Source organism: Narcine bancroftii, chromosome 7, assembly GCF_036971445.1.
Source record: "Narcine bancroftii isolate sNarBan1 chromosome 7, sNarBan1.hap1, whole genome shotgun sequence".
NCBI lineage: Eukaryota > Metazoa > Chordata > Chondrichthyes > Torpediniformes > Narcinidae > Narcine > Narcine bancroftii.
In genome coordinates, this window is record NC_091475.1 from 43,772,821 (window position 1) to 43,792,183 (window position 19,363).

Here is a 19,363-nt window from a genome sequence, read left to right on the forward strand (position 1 = left end):
AAACTTGAGAATAACACTCCCCCCACCACCCCAATGAGAAAAAGCCTGGGAACTCTCAGTACAAGAATAAACTCCAGTGGGTTGTTAACTTGGCCTGCGATATCATAGGCACCAGATCTCATTCCATTGAGGATATCTACATGAGGCGGTGTCTTAAAAAAGCAGCCTCTATCCTCAAAGACCCCCACCACCCAAGGCCATGCCCTCTTCACTCTGCTATCATCGGGAAAAAGATACAGGATCCTAAAGACGAGCACTCCACACCACAAAGACAGCTTCTTCTCCGCTGCCATCAGATTGCTGAATAATCAATGAATCAAAACACTGCCTTATTTTTCAGGCACGACTATTTTTATTTATAGTAAGATAATTATAATATGAATGTTGGCACTGTGATGCTATCGCGAAACACCAAATTTCATGACTTGTTCATGCAATAAACTCTGATTCAGAGATGACCCGACAGGAAGGTGACAAAGGCAGCAGACAATCAAGGGACTCAGCTACTGAAGGATCCACTCAGGATACTGGTGACTTGCGGTGGAAGGACTCGAACAAGCTGCAGGCAAATTGCAGTCAACAGACTCACTTGAGGCTGTGGGCTGCTGGAGACGGGCTCATGGGAACCAGGTATCAGAAACAGGATTCAAGAGGGTGTTGAGGGCAAGAAGGGGTCTCAAAGAGCCTCGGGCGCTGAAAGCTTACTGATTGTGTCAGAGGCCTTGGATTCTATTCCAGACTTAGCAATGCAGTTAGATGGCCTCATTTCCCTCAAGGCAGACAGAGATGTTACTGCTTCTGGCACGACTCGAAGATAGGGTCTGTGCATTTACATCAATGAGGACTGGTGCATGTGTCTGTTATAAAGATCTTTCTACCTGCCCAGGCAATTCACATCCATGCTGATTAATGCAGTTTACATCCCACTTTCGACGAAAGAATATGAAGCAATAAAGAAGCTTTATTGTGCCACCTGCAAAGCCCAGACATCCCACCCTGATGGGTGCATGATTGTAGCTGAAGACTTCAACCTGAAAACTGTCATACCATGATTTTAATAGAATGTCAACTTCAGCACCAGAGAATACCCTGGATTGGGTGTACACTGACAACATTATCACTCGCCTCAACCTTGGATACTCAGATCACATATCCATCCTGCTAACCCCAGCATATAGACCTCTGGCAAAAAGGATGGTCATTTCACAGGGAGAACAGAACATAGCTGGTGGGGGCCACAGCAGCAGCACAGTACTGCTTTGAGACCATGGACTGGAGGTCTTTCAGGGAGGAGGCCACCTACAACAGTCATGTAAACATCAATGAATAACGAGCTGAGTAACAGGCTACATTGGCAAGTGCATCAAAGATGTCACAGAGATCAAATGCTACACAACCAGGGTTAACCAAAAACCATGGTTGGATGCAGACATCCGTGTACTTCTCAGAGCTAGAGATGCAGCCTTCAGGACAGGAGACAGGTTGGCACAAAGATCGGTCAGGGCTGAACTCTCCTGTGCAATCCAGAAGACAAATCCTAGGTACGGAAAGAGGATCCATAGAATGTAGAACAATACAGAGCAGTACAGGCCCTTCAGCCCTCGATGTTGTGCCAACCTATATATTTCTTCTTACTCAAGAAAAAACTCATAGCCCTCTATTTTTCTTTCATCCATGTGTCTAAGTCTCTTAAATGGCCCTCAAAGTTTCAAACCACCAACCCCTGCAAGGCCTTCCAGGCACCCACAATTCTCGGTGTAAAAAAAAAAATTACCTGATGTCTCCCCTAAACTTTGTACTTAAGTCTTCTGGCATTTGCTGATCCTGCCCTAGGAAAGAGCTTCTTTCACCCTTAAACTCTCATTGGTTCCTACCTCATCCCTTTATAATTATCCCTTCCCCAGTTAAGAACTTATCCAGTTTGACTTTTTGTATCCTTTTCCATAGCTACATTGAAGCGAAGGGAGTTGTGGTCACTCTCACCAAAATGCTCCCCCACTGAGATTCGCCACCTGACCAGGTTCATTTCCCAGAACCAGATCCAGTCTGGCCTCTCCTCTAGTCGGCCAGTCCACATCCTGTGTCAAGAATCCTTCTTGTACATGCCTGACAAATTCAGCCCCATCCATCCCTCTTGCAGTCAGTAGGTGCCAGTCAGTATTAGGGTAGTTGAAATCACCCATAACAACAATCCTGTATTTCCCGCACCATTCCAAAATCTGGCTGTTTATCTGCTCCTCAGTGTCCAGAGAGCGATTTTGGAACCTATAGACTACTCCCAGCACAGTGATAGCTCCCTTCCTATTTCTGAATTCCATTCACACGGACTCTGGACACTCCCTCCACAGTGTCATCCCTTTCTATAACCGTGATACTATTCCTGACCAGTAATGCTACTTCCTCCCTCCCTTTTTTTTTATATAAACCTCCCATCCTGTTTAAAAAAAAACCCACCAAAACCCATGTACTTGCATCAACCAATAGCCCCTTTCAAACTGCAGCACCTGAGTGGCCCTCCTGGGATTTGGGTGTGATTACTGGGGCAAAGGTGCTGGAAGCACCTTGCAAATCACAGGTGGATCTACCATTAAATTGCCAACCCGGCGATTTAAAGGGGATTCCGTCCCTACGATGACGCAGTGAATGACGTGTCATGTACTCTCAGGAAGTTAAGAATCGAAGTCCAAATGGTGGATGGGTAGGATGTTCAGATGCTGGCTGCCGTGGTTTCACACACACAAAAGTGCTGATGTCACCGGAATAAATGGGTCGGCTATTTTCCTTTGCAAATTGGCCATGGACAAAACCTAGGCAAGTTTTACTGGGTTCCCTGACTACCTCAGAGGTAGATCAGGGACCCAGTTGGACCCTTTCAAACTTCTGTGTAACTGCGGCACTAACTGTGCAAATTGCCTGGTTAACCTCATTTTACACGGCAGTTTGAAAGGGCCTACTCTTGCCCTTCCTCCAGCCAAGTTTCAGTAACACTACATCGTAGTTGCACGAACTAATCCATACTCCAAATTCATCCTCTTTATTCCCAATACTCCTAGCATTGAAATAGACACATTTCAAACCCCCTGTCTACATTTATGTTTTGACCCCTGCCTGTCTTTCCTCACCAAGAGCAGATAGCATCATACTTTTGTCCTTCTATCCTAATCTCTGCATTCATATTCTGATCCATAGTCAGACTCACCACACCGACGACATGAGACACAAGTGGGAAGGTATCAAAAGACCAACAGATCACAAAACAACCTTGTGAGTCAATGACGGCGCATCCCTTCCAGACAAACTGAACATCTTCTACACACGGTTTGACGAGAAGAACAGGCTGAGGTGAGGAGAATCCTATCCAGGGTGAACCCACACAAGGTAGCAGGACCAGACCACATATCTGGTGGGATACTGAAGAACTCTGCAGACCAATGGACAGAAGTCCTTACAGAGACCTTCATCAGGTTTTAAAGCAGCTACCATTTTCCCAATACCAAAGAGGGTGACAGTAACAGGCCTCAGTAACTATCATCCAGTAATAGTGACCTCCAGCATTATGAAATGCTTTAAGAGTCTGGTGATGGAACATATCAATGAGCACTTCCCACAGACACTGGACCCATTTCAATTTGCTTGCAGACAGAACCATTCCACTGGTGAAATGCTATAGTCTTGTTCCTCCACTCCGCCCTGACCCACCTGGAAAACAACGCTCCGTACGTCAGGATGCTGTTCATCGACTTCAGCTCAATATTGAATACAATCCAGAAGCTGCTGGAGAAGCTGTCTTCGCTGAGACTCTGTAACTGGATTCTGGACTTACTAATGGAAATCCACAGTCTGTCCAGATTGGCAGCAGAACATCAAACTTAATCACGTTTTATCCTTATTCTGGTGCATCTCAAGGAGTGTGCTCAGCCCACTCTTGTTCACACTGTTGACTCGTGAGTGCAACACCAAATTCAGCTCCAACAGCGCCATCATGTTTGTAGATATCTTGACAGTAGTAAGTGGCAATTCAGGGACAAGGTGGGAAATGGTGTGAGAAGAACAACCCGACAACCCAAGTCTCAACATAGACAAGAGAAAAGAGATGATTGTGGACTTCAGGGAGATCAGCGGTAACCACCCTCCATAATAGCTCAGTGGTGGAGAGAACCAAGTTCCTTGGAGTCCACTTAAGAAGTGACCTATCCTGGACACATGACATCTCCTCATTTGTCAGGAAGGCACAACAGCAATTGCACTTATTTAGAAGATAAGGTGGTCAAGGCTACCGGCCACCATACTCTCATTTTACAAGTTTATATGTGAAATGAGAAAAGTGCGGGACATACCAAAAAGAAAGAAACATAAATGGAAAAATAAGACAATTGTGGCTGATGAAGGAAGTTAAAGCCAAAGTAAAAACAAAAGAGAGGGCAAACAAGGACACAAAAATAAGTGGGAAAATAGCAAACTGGGAAACTTTTAAAGACTTGGAGGTCAACCAACAAGGTGATTAGAAAGGAAAGGATGAATTATGAAAGAAATAGACACAGGACTACAGAAAATAACGCTGAAGAAATTGTAATTGGAGACAAGGAGAAGGCAGAGGAACTTAATGAATATTTTGGATCAGTCTTCACTCTGGAAGACATTAGTAGCATACCGGACTCTCATGACTCTCTCAGAAGAGAAGTAAGTGCAGTCAAGATCACGAGAGAGAAGGTCCCTGGGAAGCTAAATGGTCCAAGGGTAGATAAGTCTCTCTGACAGGATGGAATGCTCCCTTGGGTTCTGAAGGAGTATGGAGGCATTGGTAATAATCTTCTAGGAGTCAATGGAGTCTAGCTTGGTTCTGGTGGACTGGAAAATAAGAATGTCTCTCTGTTGCTTAAGAAGGGAGCGAGGTGACAGAAAGGAAATTGTAGACTTACTAGCCGGTGGTTGGGAAGCCATTGGGAGTCAATTGTCAAGGATGAGATTATGGAATACCTGGAGGTGCATAAAAAGAAAAATCATGCCTGACAAACCCATTACAATTTTTTGAAGAGATCACAAGTGGGATCGATAGGGGAGATGCACTGGATATTGTGTCTGTGGACTTTCAAAAGATCTTCAACAGGGTGTCACACACAAGGCTGCTGAACAAGATGAGAGCCTATAGAATTACAGGAAGTATACTCGCATGGCTAGAGCACTGGCTTGACAGTAGGAATAAAGGGATCCTCTCCTGGTTGGCTACTGATTACCAGTGATGTTGCGCATGGGTTGGTGTTAGGGCCATTTCTTTTTACGTTGTATGTTAATGATTTGGATTTTGGAATAGATGGCTTTGTGTCTAGTTTTGCAGATGATACCAAAATAGGTGGTAGGGGAGGTGATGCTTAGGATACTGAAAGGCTGCAGAGAGATTTGAATAGATTGGAAGAGTGGGCAGAGGTGGAAAATGAAATACAATGTTGGAAAGTGTTCAGTCATGCACTTTAGTAGAAGAAATAAGACTGGCAGACTAGATTTAGATGGGTATAAAATTCAAAAATCCGAGGTGCAAAGGGACTTAGGGGTCCTCGTTCAGAATACCCTAAAGGTTGACCTCCAGGTTGAGACGGTGGAGAAGAATGCGAATGCAATGATGGCATTCATTTCTAGAGGGATAGCATACAAGAACAAGATACAATGTTGAGGCTCTATGAAGCACTGGTAAGAACTCATTTGGATTACTGTGTCCAGTTTTGGGCACCGCATTTGAGAAAAGACATGATGGCGTTGGAAAGGGTTCAGAGAAGATTTACTAGAATTATACCAGAAAAGAAAGGGATAGTATATGAAGAACAACGGTCAGCTCTTGACTGCATTTGTTGGGAATACAGGAGGACCTACATAGAGGCATTTTGAATGCTGAAAAGCCAGGACAGAGTAGATGTGGCAAGGATGTTTTCATGGTTGATGATTCTAGGACAAGTGGGGATAATTTCAGGATAAAAGGGTGTTGATTTAAAACAGAGATGTGGAAAAGTTTCTTTAGTCAGAGGGTTGAGAGTCTGTGGAACTTTTTTTTGCCACAGATGGTGGTGGAAGTGAGGTTATTGGGTGCATTCAAGGCATAGATTTACAGGTATTTGATTAGTCAGGGCATCAAGAGTTATAGGGAAAATGCTGGGGAGTGGGGCTGAATGGATCAAACTCGATGGGCCATTGGGCCTACTTCTGCTCCTAGATCTTGTGAACTTTCTTTGGAAACTCTATCAAGAGCGTCCTGGCCGGCTACATCACAATGCGGTTTCTTTGGCTTGGCTTCGCGGACGAAGGTTAATGGAGGGGTAATGTCCACGTCAGCTGCAGGCTCGTTTGTGGCTGACAAGTCCGATGCAGGACAGGCAGACACGGTTGCAGCGGTTGCAAGGAAAAATTGGTTGGTTGGGGTTGAGTGTTGGGTTTTTCCTCCTTTGTCTTTTGTCAATGAGGTGGGCTCTGCGGTCTTCTTCAAAGGAGGTTGCTGCCCACCGAACTGTGAGGCGCCAAGATGCATGGTTTGAGGCGATATCAGCCCACTGGCGGTGGTCAATGTGGCAGGCACCAAGAGATTTCTTTAGGCAGTCCTTGTACCTCTTCTTTGGTGCACCTCTGTCTCGGTGGCCAGTGGAGAGCTCGCCATATAACGCGATCTTGGGAAGGCGATGGTCCTCCATTCTGGAGACGTGCTCACTGGAAGTAAACCCACAGGACTATAAAAGCGGCAGAGATGATCAGGTCTCTTTCTGCCACTGCCCCCCCCCCCCCCCCCAATCAATGTGATTAACCAGGATTACTCAAGAGAGCTCACAAAATCTGTAATGACCCCTACCACCATGCACACAGCATCTTCTAACTACTTCCATCAGGAAAGAGATACAGAAGTACTAGAGCCAGATCCACCAGGCTCTGGAACAGCTTCTTCCCAGAGGCAGTGAGACTGCTGAATGACTGATGAATGGTTAAAACAATTCCCCATGACTCTTATTTGTACATAATCTTTATTTTTTTAATAAGTGTATGTAAGACATATACAGTATATGGGTGGTGTATCTGTATAGTTTGTCTTTATGTGTTTGCACTGTTATTGCAGTGGACCAGAGAACGCTGATTTGTCAGGTTGTACTGTTACTTAAGCTTTTCTCTTATTGCTACAGGCGCCAGTCAATGCTTACAGCGATTCTTTGCCTAACAGCAGACAAAAGTTGAAGTAATCATGTATATTACATTTTTAAGTAGTATAATATGTGACAGTAAAAGGAACCTGGAACTGAATTGATAGGACAATGGTCCCAGATACAAGAAGAGGAGCTTAATCCTGGTATGGCAAGCTTCACTTTGGGAACTCTTGAGGACAACAAGACCACATTCCTCTTCAACAACATAATTTCCCCCACCCTTAAGAATGGCCATCTTTACCATGATGACCACAGAGTTTGGCCCCTTTCACGCAGGCAGCAAGAACCTCACATTGGAGGAAAACATCAGTGACTACTCAGGTGCCATGCCCAGGATACTCATGAGCCCAGAGGACCCCAAAACCCAGCAGCAATAGAAATTCACCAAGACAAATGGTTACTTAAACAAAAGTTGCTTTTAATTATCTTTAAACATAAAAACAGGATCAAACTTTAACTTATAACTCTTAACTTAACCCCCTTCTAATTCTAATTGTATGTGTATGTAATGTGTGTGTTTAAGTTCAAAAAAGTTCTTTGATTCACAGTTCAATCTCACTCCTGCAAGTTCACCAGTATCAAGCAATTCTTATACTGTGCACTGAATTTAATATTTACGAAGTTCACCAGGCTTTGGAGCTTGAAAAGTAAATGGTTACCGCTCAGGAAGGTTTGTATCGGTTTTGAGAGAGATTTGTTGCTTGTTGGACACACAGAACTGATTCCTTTAAATCAGACACTAAAGTGTCTTGGCGAAGAAACTTGCCCCATCAGGCTTTTCTCTTTCTTTCAGGTCACCACAGAGTTCCTTTTTGTTTCCCTTATTTCAAGTCAAACATTATGCAGCCAGTCCTCTCCTCTTGTATGGACCACAAGGGCTTTGATCAGGCTGAACTAAGAACACACAACCCATCTTCAGAATGGGGGTTTTCCACAAGCCTGCCAGCTTGTCATGTTCCAGTCCCATCTGCTGCTGCTGAACTGTCAAACTGTATTCTCTCTTTCACTCAGAGAAAACTCATGACCCTCTTAGAACAGCCAACTGCACTCAGACAGACTGTGGCTCCGTACCTAATCTTCCAAGTTCATTCATCTATTGCTTTCCAAAACAATTATCCATTACTCCACAGCATGTCCAATTCACACCTACTTGTGAAGTCCTTATAGGCACCTGGAGTCTGGATTATCTGGCTTGAGCAGAGTTCTGGCATTTTAAATGAGATCTGTATGTGACCAACACTAAAAGAAAACCTGCCACAATTTACCTCCTATAAAACATATCTATGTACAACACAAAATATAACATGTCACAATACTCTTAGCTGTTGACTTACAAGCACTCTCTTCTATTCATGACCACTGACCAGAAATATATCACTAGTGGATCAGCTCCTTCCTCGACAAGCTAATTTTTCATTTTTCTTGCACCCCACATCATCTACTCCTTAACATCTATTTTGTTCACTTTTTTTTGATTTGCAAATAATTCACCCCCCCCCCCCCAGTGCTTTTATATTTCACAAACAATTGTTGGACCAGCATCTGCATTTGAGCTACTAACCTCCGAGACCGCACTTGGTGCATTTTCTCTCATCTTACATCCATTGGCTTATTCCCACTCTCTGCCAACTTTCAACTTAAACAGCCTTTTATTTATCACCCACCCAAAGCCAATAACCCTTACAGCACTGAGCCAGAGACTTGCAGCACTGGATTCAAAACTTTATCATTTAATCCTATCCCAACCTCCTCCCATGCTATCTCCTCTCCCAAATGGCCCCTTCTTGCTATTCCGTGAAAACCCCAACACTCCAAATCACCCCCTTTATGGCAAAGTTTCCTCGTACCCATGTGACTTGGAAACTAATAAACCTGTTTGGCATTTTCTCCAATTTAAAACATCAAGAACAATACACCTGATTAAACTTCAGCTTCTCCCTTCCTGACAACACCTTTAGTTTCTAATTAGGCATCAAGTTTTCTTCTATTTATGGAAACATCTTGGCGATTCCTCTATGTTGAAGAAAAACTAGTATTGTTGCTGTTGTTTGCTTCCTCTCTGTTTCTTGTTGGACTTCTTATGTAAGTCCTTCTGCACCACAGTAATGTACTACATTGTACTTTGTAACCATGAATCATAATTTAATTCAATTGCTTTGCTCCTTGCAGCTAGCACCATAAACATTTGGAATGATGTTACCTTAAATAAAAGGAAGGCTTGATAAAATTCTGGCATCAAACAAGGCTGTAAAAATACGCACCGAGAGCCTTTTCCTTGCTTTTATCGTGAACCAGATGTTGCTCTCCTCCTGCAGGGTCCATTCTCATATCCTCACTGCCAGGTATCTCCCCTCTCGTTTCCAGTGTAACACACGTGGGCTCAGCAGACAGCAGTCTGTTCTTTCCAGTGTAATGGGCCTGATGCAGGTTGCACCCATTGGCAATCCCGTCAGCGGCACTGCCCATTGGCTGAAGGATGGATTCAGACTTGGTACAAGACACATTCACCAACAAATTTCTGGAAGCCACATCAAGTCTGCAAATTTCCTGGGTTTCCATGGTTTCACTTCCAAACTGCAAGCAGAAAAAAAAAATTCTGAAGATGGTGGGGAGAAGTTGGCATTTCTGAAGAACTCTCGATTGTGAATGCCCTGCATCAAGCAAGTCTTAAAGACCATATGGAGAAAGAAGTAAGCCACATGACCCCTTAAACCTTCCCTGTTTTAAATATGACCATTGCTGATTTACACCAGACTTTGTCTCCTCTTTTATCCCAGCGCCACACGGCCCTCATTTTCCAGCTCACTCATCCACTTCCTCTTTAGAACACAAGTTCTTGATTTGGCTGTGGACTCGGAGGTAAAACACAGGATTCTGTTGACACCACAGTTAAGTGAAAAAACACAAATGTTGGAGAAACTCAGCAGGTCAAACAGTGCCTTTATGTCGCAATGCTAAAGATAAAGAACCAACGTTTCGGGCTTGAGCCCTTCATCAAGATGCAGGGGAATATGTGAGTTGTTCGGACCTTGATGAAGGGCTCAAGCCTGAAACATTGGTTCTTTATCTTTAGCATTGCTACATAAAAGGCACTGTTTGACCTGCTGAATTTCTCCAGCATTTGTGTGTTTTTGGCTATGGACTTGGCTCCACTTACTCACCCATAACCTTTGCATCCCACGCTCAGCAGACATCTATCCATCACATCTGAAGTACACTCAATACAGCAACCTCTACTGCCTTCTTGGGCAGAGATTCCACCGATTTTCAATTCTCTGGGAAAAGCAGTTTCTCCTCGTCTCCATATTAAATCTACTGCCCTGAATCAAGAGACCCTAGATCTAGTTTCACCTACCAATGGAATCAACCTCCCTATTTCTATCTTATCTATTCCTTTCATAATTTTATGTTTCTAAGATCTCTCTCGTTGTTATAAACTCCAGTGAGTATAGTCCTACACTACTCAATCTCTCATACGATAACCCCCTTCATTTCCAGAATTATCCTGGTGAGCCTCCTCTACACCACCTTCAAAGTTAGTGCATCTTTACTCATCCAGGAGACCAGAACTGCACAGTCCTTCAGGTGCAGCCTCACCAGTGCCCTGTACAGTTACAGCAGTACCTCCCTGCTCCTAAATTCAATCCCTCTGGCTATGAAGTCCAACATTCCATTTGCCTTCTTGATTACCTGGGGCACCTGCAAACTTAAAAAAAATATATAAATCATTCATACACAAACACTCCCAAATCTCCCTGCAAAACAGTATGCTGCAAATTATTCACCATTTAAATAATAATCTGATCTATTACATTTTCTTTCCAAAGTGCATGATCAAAGTACTCCATCTACCAGATCCTTGCCCACTGACTTCAATGACCTTATCTTTCTGTAGACAATACAATTTGCTTTTCTGCTCAATTTAGTACTAGCAGCAAACTTGGATAGGCTACAATTGGTCCTCTCCTCCAAATCATTTATGTATGTTATAAACAATCATGTGCCCAGCACAGATCCTTGCAGGACCCCATTAACCAGAGAACTAAATTTATTCCAACTCTCTGCCTTTTATTGGTTAATCTATCCTCTATCCATGCAAATATATTACTCCCAATTCCATGCATCCTTGTGCTGCACCTTACTTTATGCCTTCTGGAAATCTAAATGTACCAAATTCATCTGCTCTGCCCTGTCCATTGCACTCAATCATCGTCAAAGAACTCCAGTAAGTTATTTAAACACTCTCACCTCTCTCTCAAATCCATGCTGTTTCTGCCTGAAGGAGCAACTTCTATCCTGATGTCTTTCTATTTCTTCCTTAAGCATTTCCCAGAAGGTGTGGAGATTAGAATTCCAGAGCCTCTCATGCCTAGTCAATTAATATCATACATTTCAAATAAATCTTGAATGAATTAGGAGTAAAAGGGAAAATAAACTGGCAAAGAAAATCATCAGCTTCAACACTATGGGCAAATATCAGCTCAGGTGTAATGGATGACTCCAATTCCTACCCTAAGCACCAAAATCATGTGTTGACGACAATAGCGAAAATGTTTTGGGATAATGTGAGTGAGGTACACTTCCCTCGTTCAAAAATATTGACCCAGATTGGTTTTACAACATTGAGACACCTGCCCCAACTTTTCACCTCTCCAATTTTCAGTCAAAAGTTGTTTATTCCTGCAGAAACCAAGGAAAAATATTGGATTTATATACATCCCACAGCAAATAAATAAATAAATAGAAATAAATATATATAGTTAGATAGAGACTACTTTGTACCAGTAAAAAGAAAACCGACAAAGGAATATTTTTATCTACAGAGCAAATGTTTAGAGGGAAGGCAGAATTTGCTTTGGTTTCAGATTTTCCATAAGGCACCAAATTCTTCTCACTCTTTCCCTTCCTGTCCTTAGATTCTAGTCAATCTCCTGCCATTTAATTCTGGCCTGCTATCTCAGTTACAAATTTTCCAAAGTCTTAACACTTCTCTTCCATTCCTTTTGCTGAAATAGCAAGTGCACCCCCTTTGAAGTCATAAAACTGATCCCTTCCCCTCATTAAAGCATCACATTAAATTGCAGCAATTTTAACTGTTAAAGAATGCAAAACCAGTTATGGGTGCAGGGGATACGTGATGCACCTTGGCTCCAGGTGCAGATAGTTTGCACATATTCTGCTGCTCTCCAAATTTTATGATTTGTATTTCTTAAATAAAAAGCAAAGCATATCGGCTTTTAAAAAGGAAAATCAGTAAATGTTCTATTTTAAATGGGGGAAAAAATAACACGTATGTTTATTTTAGAAAAGGTGATTATGCAATGAAAAAGTGATAGGATGAAAAAAAAATATTTACATTGTAAAGGTCATTGGCACTAAGTTATGAACAGTCCAATGGTGATCACAGTGGATCATGAACATCATTGCTTCCAATTATGATCGAGGAAGGGCACCAAACTGCTAGATATTTTTGGCAGGGGAACATAATAGGCATCATGATACAGACAAAAGTTTAGTGTCTATCTCATCAGGTGTGCATTATTCCAAAAAAAGTGCTTGAGACTCACATTCCCAGCAAATTCTATGAAATTCCAGTTCAACTGTCCTTCCAGTCAAATAGTTGGATACCTTGAAAAGGTTGTAATGGGACTTGACCACATTGTGAACAGATTTCAGGCTACTGGTAACTTTTAAACAGCATGTCATTACTTTCTGCAAGGCCCTTGCAGATAGGAAAGCAGAAGAACTAAAATGAAATGGCAGCTACATTAACATTTGATTTCAGTGATTTCATTTCAATTCTGGGAAAGAGAAAAAAAAATCCACTTAAAGATCACTTGTTTTTGTAAATACTTCACGGGAATCAAACATAATAAACCTTATAGACACCGATTCCAGTAAATCAAAGACCACAGATAATAAAGAGTGCAGCAGAATTGCCTAGTCCACCCAACAACATGGTGTGCCTTATAATGCTGATCAGAACGCGGGAGCACTCCATAATCTCCCTCAAATAAAGCCTTGGAAGATTAAAATTTCCAAACAGAACCATTGCAACTGGAAAGAAATAATCTGCAGATGCTGGAAACCAGAAATAAAATAACAAAATGCTGGGAACACTCAGAAGGTCAAGCAGCGTCAATGAAGGAAAAAAGAGCATTAATGTTTTTGATCAATTACCATTCATCAGACCAGGGTCAACAACTTAAAACATTAACCCCTTTAACACTTGCATCCCACTAAATTGGCCATTCAGTGTCCCGGGATAGGAATGGGGGTTTGGCTTTTCACACTTGGCCACTCCTAACTGGGACACTGAACGCTTTCACACTTGCAAGGAGCCATTTCCCAGGGTTAGGATTGTTTTACTTTCTACCAGTGACGTTATGACACATCGAGTGTTGGTGGACCTGTCCTAAATCCTGATTAATGTATTATAACCATATACGTAGATCTTATATTTGAACAAAATTAATCATGACTAATTATAACATAATTAAGCTTTATGTACCACACAGTATGAACCCTTCAGCCCCTGTTGTTGTTGTGCCGACTTACATAATCCTTTATAAGGGACCGTGGGAAAGTGCTAGCAATAAATAGCAATAGCAGACAATTTTTAAACATGGTGGGAAAGTGGGTAACGTTATAGCACTAAATGTATATAGTGCGGGAAAGTTTGTAGCGCTCTAGCGCACAATTTATATAGCATGGGAAAGTTGGTAGCACTATCGTGTACAATTTATAAATACCATGAGAAAAAGCAATGGCAGACCTGTCCTCCCAGAATTCCAAGCAGCAGAGAAAGGGCTGTATGCCTGGCTGCATGCACAGAGCAATCATGGAAGGGTTTCAGTGCCCCACAGCTTTCTGGGAAGTCAGGTCTGCTACTGCTTTTTCCCCACTATAGCAATACTAATTTTCCCAAGCTGTTTAAAAATTGTCTGCTATTACTACTTATTGCTATTATTTTCTTCTCTCTCTCTCTCTCTCTCTCTCTCTCTCTCTCCCCCCGCTGCAACTTTCCCACAGCATTTTAATCTTTTCTTCCTTCACGTTCCTGATTTCAAGCAAAAACTTGGGTCATTTCAATCCCACAATGTAATTGCCCATCCTACATTTGCCTGATTCCAACGCCGGCATCTGCAGATGCCAGGGATTGTACTTGGGGTTGAGGCCGTCAATCCCCAGCGTAAGAGGACGTCATCTGACGCCGGCGTTGAGAAGTTTTCACATAAGACACTAATTCCTGGGACCAGTCGCAAGTGTGAAAGAGGCTACTGTGTTCCTTTCTATAAAGATGCTGCTCAAACTATTGGATATTTCCAGCTATTGTTTGTATTGTATTTCACTAGGACTGGAAATTAGAACCTCGCTTTGATACATCAGGTTCAATATGGTCTCTTATTGCATCACTGAAATGTCAGCTCAATAATAAAAACAACATGCATTTATATAGTACCTTCGCTAAGCAATACAAAATGTCCCAAGATGCTTGTGATGAAGAATACCAAATAAAATTTGACAATAGGCTGCATAAAAGCTATTAGTACAGATGAGCAAAGCTTCATCAAAGATTTGAGATTTAGAGAGCACCTCGAAGAGGATATGAAACTAGAGGGAAGGAATTCCACTGCTCAAGCCTGGCCAATCAAAGTCATAACCGGCAGCAGTGGGGAAATTAACTCCAGGAATGTTCAATGGGAGAGGCACATGGTTGTGGATCTATGGCAGAAGAGAAAGCGGGACTGAGACCATGGTGTGTTTGAACAAGACGATGGAGGGTTTGAAAATAAGGATGAGGATTAAATAAAGACTTCACTTACCTGGGAGGTCAACAATCACAGGATGAAGGTGCAATTTTTGTGCCACATGAACTGATGGATGTGGGAAGGGTAGCCAGGAATGCTTTGGAGTATTTCAGATTGGAGAGAACTAAGATCAAGACAAAACTACATCCTTCTGACCGTACTTTCTAAAGTAATCGTTTGCACGTGAGAATTCTTGGCCTGCACAGTAACAGGCAAAAATCTGAGTAAAGGGCGTACTTTGTCTAGAGGGTGCACAAGTCAAAAGCTCAACAACAAATTGTTAAAAGTCACAGATTGACCGAGAGTTCCTCTAGTTTCAGCAGAGCACAGAGAGTCCTGCTGCTGATGGAGATCTCCCCTTCAACCTCATTGTGAATTCTTGCAAAGGATTGACGATCACTGCTCCTGGCCCATTTTATAAACTATTGGTTTAGTGCTCCTCTCAGCATACCTTGCAGGAGGAAAGCTTGCTTGTCTGTGCTGGTGATTTTGTTATTGATAAAATCCACAGCCTTAAATCAACAAAAAGTAGCTCCGTGGCAGTGGTGGGAGCAGCGACTGTTGATTTGACACTAGCAGCAGTGGGTAAGTTAACATGTACACACTGATGCGCTAATTCTGTCTCAGAAGAGAACGCAAAGGCACAAGCTCACTCCCAGAATACACCCACAGGATGAATCAAGCTCGCAGCTCAAGCTGATCATTTTAATTTCAAAATGACTCTTTTTCTGAGTCAGTCAGGCCACTTTGGTTCGATCCATCAATGTGTGTGCATTGCAGTTTTCACAAAGGGGAGGGAGGAGAAAACAGATAACCAAGCAAGGTGTACAAATAAAGAAAGGCTGAAATTATAAAATGATTAGGAACCAAATGCTTTCGAAGTGGTGTGCAAAATGGACTATTGCTTCTCCTGAGACCCTGATGAAAAATCCAGAATGAAATACCAACACATGAATGATTTAGGTCACTCAGCACCTAGTGTCACTCAGACACTGATCCTCCATTGATAAAGATCATGGTGATGAGAATGTAACCTCAACTCCCCTCTATCTCTCTTGATCTTTCTATTTCCTTGCTGAACTGTTTTTGGGCTTCATGACAGATATTAGCCATTTTCCATGTGTATGCAAGAGCATTAGCAGGAACCACGAAAACAGGATCAGGAGTAGGTCACGTAGCCTCTTCAAGGTTCCTCTGACATTCAACTTTTTTTTAGTTTAAAGGACGTGGGCTGAACTCTTTACTAACTGGCCTTGAAAAGATTGTGGTGAGTTGCCTTTTTGAACCACTGCAATCCTTGACAGAAGAGGGTGACACTGTTTTAGCTCAACTTGTCTTTTAACCTGATAGAACTGGCCTAAAAAAAACAATCCTTGCAGCAGTTCAGGATCATGTTATCAGATGCCTGGAGCTCGACTGTTCTAAAGAACTAACAAGGCTACTCACTCAAGTTGGTGGTTCTACATTAATTTAGTGAACTAGTGATGTCATTATAAAGTGCAAGAAACACAGATAATAGGAAAGGAGAAACACTTCAGCCAGAATGGGAAGATAATTTTGCATTCACAAATAAAGATGGACAACTGCTGTGCTTTACCTTTGAAACATCGTTCACTCGCATGAATCATGTTTTCATATACATATTTTACTTAATCAGAATTAAGGGCGAGGGTTAAACTGCCAAAACAGACCCCAGCTACCACTTTTTGCATCAAAAAGCTGAACAACCAAATCTCATTTTGTTTTGTCACAACTCTTGTACTCAATGAATATTTATGTGGCTGTAATTTTAGATCCAAGGAACTTCAGTGATATATACTCATACCCATGTACAATTTTTAAATTCACTCAATTTTTGTTGTCAGTCTGTTCACTTGTGCTTGAATGGATTCACAGACCCATCAACATTTATATCATCAACTGCAAAAGCCCCAAGAATTGAACTTCTCTTCCTAATATTTCCTTGCCCACCTTTCCTTAAAGGCACTTCTTAAACATCTTTCAGACATCTCCTTGTAAGCTGGCACCACATTTTGTTAAGCACTCCTGTGGAGTGCCTGAAGACATTTTGTAATAACAATAGACGCTGTATAATACAAATTGTTGTTATTGTTATTGTTTCCTACCTTGAGCAATCCAGGGATTTGATAATCACTTGCTTCATTCCGATTCTCAGGAGGCTTGAGACCAGTATGGGAACCACAGAAGCTTCCATGGATGGGAAGGAGGCACCTGATATACCAGGCAGGTGGCTAGTTTGCGAAGTGGAGTACTCCTGTCATTTACTTCTGTGTGTTCCTGATGCAAGGCTTCAAGATTTTCAATATTATACCCAAATACTCCTTCCCCATTTTGAGTGGCCACAGGTCAAAGATTTTCAGCAATTAACAGGGATGCTGCACTTTGTCAATGAGGATTTTTGCATTCTTGATTCTTCTATTCACCAGGTAATCCTTTGCTGTGGCTGTTCAGAGTTTTGTGCTGGGTATGCAGGCAATGTGGCCTCTCGAACGTAGGCAGGTGGGAAGAATTCAGCAGGTCAAGCAGAATTGATAAAAGCAAAGGGTGCATGTTGATGTTTTAGGTCAAAACCATGCATTAGGACAGAGGGAAGAGGAAAGACTGCCAGACAGACAAGGGAGGAATGGAATACAGGCTGGTATAATTTTTTTTATGGGTGGGGAATGAAGAACAGATGAAACCAGGTAGGGAGAAGAGGAAGCAATGAAAAAGGTGAAAAAAAAGGAGAGGAAAAACAGGTGGAGAGGCGAGTATGTATGGGTATAGGTTACCGCAAAGCGGAAAATTCAATGTTTGTAGGATTGGATTATGAGCCATGCAAGCATACTGAGACTGGTTTCAAACAGGCTTCAATCATACTGGTGCCCAAGAAGAGTGTGGTAACCTGCTTAAATGACTACCTACCATACCAGCGCCACTCACATCCATGGTGATGAAGCATTTTGAGAGGCTGGTGTTGAAGAATTTCAGCTCCTGTCTGAGCGGTGACATATTTGCCTACCACAGCAACAGGTCTATGGCAGATACCATCTCACTGGCTCTACACAAAACCCTGGAACACCTGGACAGAAAAGATGCATACATCAGGATGCTCTTTATCAAAATCAGAATTTATTGTCATGAACAAGTCACAAAATTCAGTGTTTTGCGGCAGCATCACAGAGCAAACATTCATATTATAAACCTTCTTACAACATTACTATATATATTATATATATATGTATGTAAAAAATACTGCACAAAAAGTAAGGCAGTGTCTGGTTCATTGACTATTCAGGAATCTGATGGCAGTGGGGAAGAAGCTGTTGCATGTCCTTGTGCTGCTGAGGGCTCGTCTTGGGTTTCTGTACCTTTATCCCGATGGTAGCAGAGTGAAAAGGGCATGGCCTGGGTGGTGGGGACTTTGAGGATAGAGGCTGCTTTTTTTTTTAAAAAAAAAGACACCACTTCATGTAGATGTCCTCGATGGAGTGGTCAAGTTACAGGCCGAGTTAACAACCCTCTTGTCCTGAGAATTGGCACCCCCATACCAGGCAATGATGCAACCAGCCAAAATGCGAGAGTCTTCGGTGACATGCCAAATCTCAGATATCTCACAACGTATAGCCGCTGCTGAGCCTTCTTTGTGATATCATCAAGACAGATCCTCGGAGATATTGACACCCAGGAATTTGAAGTTTTTGACCCTCTCCACTATTGAGCCCTGTTCCCCTGACTTCCTCCTGAAGCCCAAAATCATCGCCTTGGTTTTGCTGATGTTGAGGATGAGGTTGTGGTCATTACACATTTCAATGAGCTGATCTCTCACCTTCCTGTACGCTTCTTCATTGCAGTTTGTGATTCTGCCAACAACTGTGGTGTCATCGGCAAACATGTAGATAGCATTGTGCCTGCCCACAGAGCCATGGCCGTATAATGAGTAGAGCGGTGGGCTAAGCATGCACCCTTAGGGTGCGCCTGTGTTGATAATCAGTAAAGAGGAGACTTTGTTTCCAATTCGTACTGACTGTTGTCTTCCAATGAGGAAGTCAAGGATCCAGTTGAAGAGGGGGTTAGGGGGCCTTGAGTTTGTAGCTTCTTAACCAGCACTGAGGGAATAATAGTATTGAAGGCCAAGCTGTAGTCGGTGAAGAGCAGCCGTATGTATGAATTGCTGTTTTCGAGATGATCGAGAGCCGAGTGGATAGTCAGTGATACTGCATCTACTGTGGAGCGGTTGTGACGATAGGCAAATTGAAGCGGGTCCAGATTCTGGCCATGACCAGCTTCTCAAAGTATTCCATCACAGTAGAAGTTAGTGCGACTGGCAGTGGTCATTGAGGCACCTCACACTATTCAACTACAGATAGTATTCAA

At 42.5% G+C, this 19,363-nt stretch overlaps 1 protein-coding gene across 11 annotated transcripts in view; it reads right to left on the reverse strand.

The window, feature by feature from the left end:
* The window catches only part of txlng (taxilin gamma), a 101,821-nt gene that overhangs the window by 38,783 nt on the left and 43,675 nt on the right, over positions 1 to 19,363 (reverse strand). For 4 of the 11 annotated variants that reach the window (XM_069889895.1, XM_069889894.1, XM_069889891.1 and 1 more), the window contains exon 2: positions 9,437 to 9,749. The exons of 1 other annotated variant lie outside the window; for it this stretch is intronic. In XM_069889895.1, coding sequence (XP_069745996.1) covers positions 9,437 to 9,734 — 298 coding nt within the window. In that variant the 5' untranslated portion in view covers positions 9,735 to 9,749. 6 more of the 11 variants (XM_069889890.1, XM_069889888.1, XM_069889893.1 and 3 more) reach the window with 4 other exon arrangements.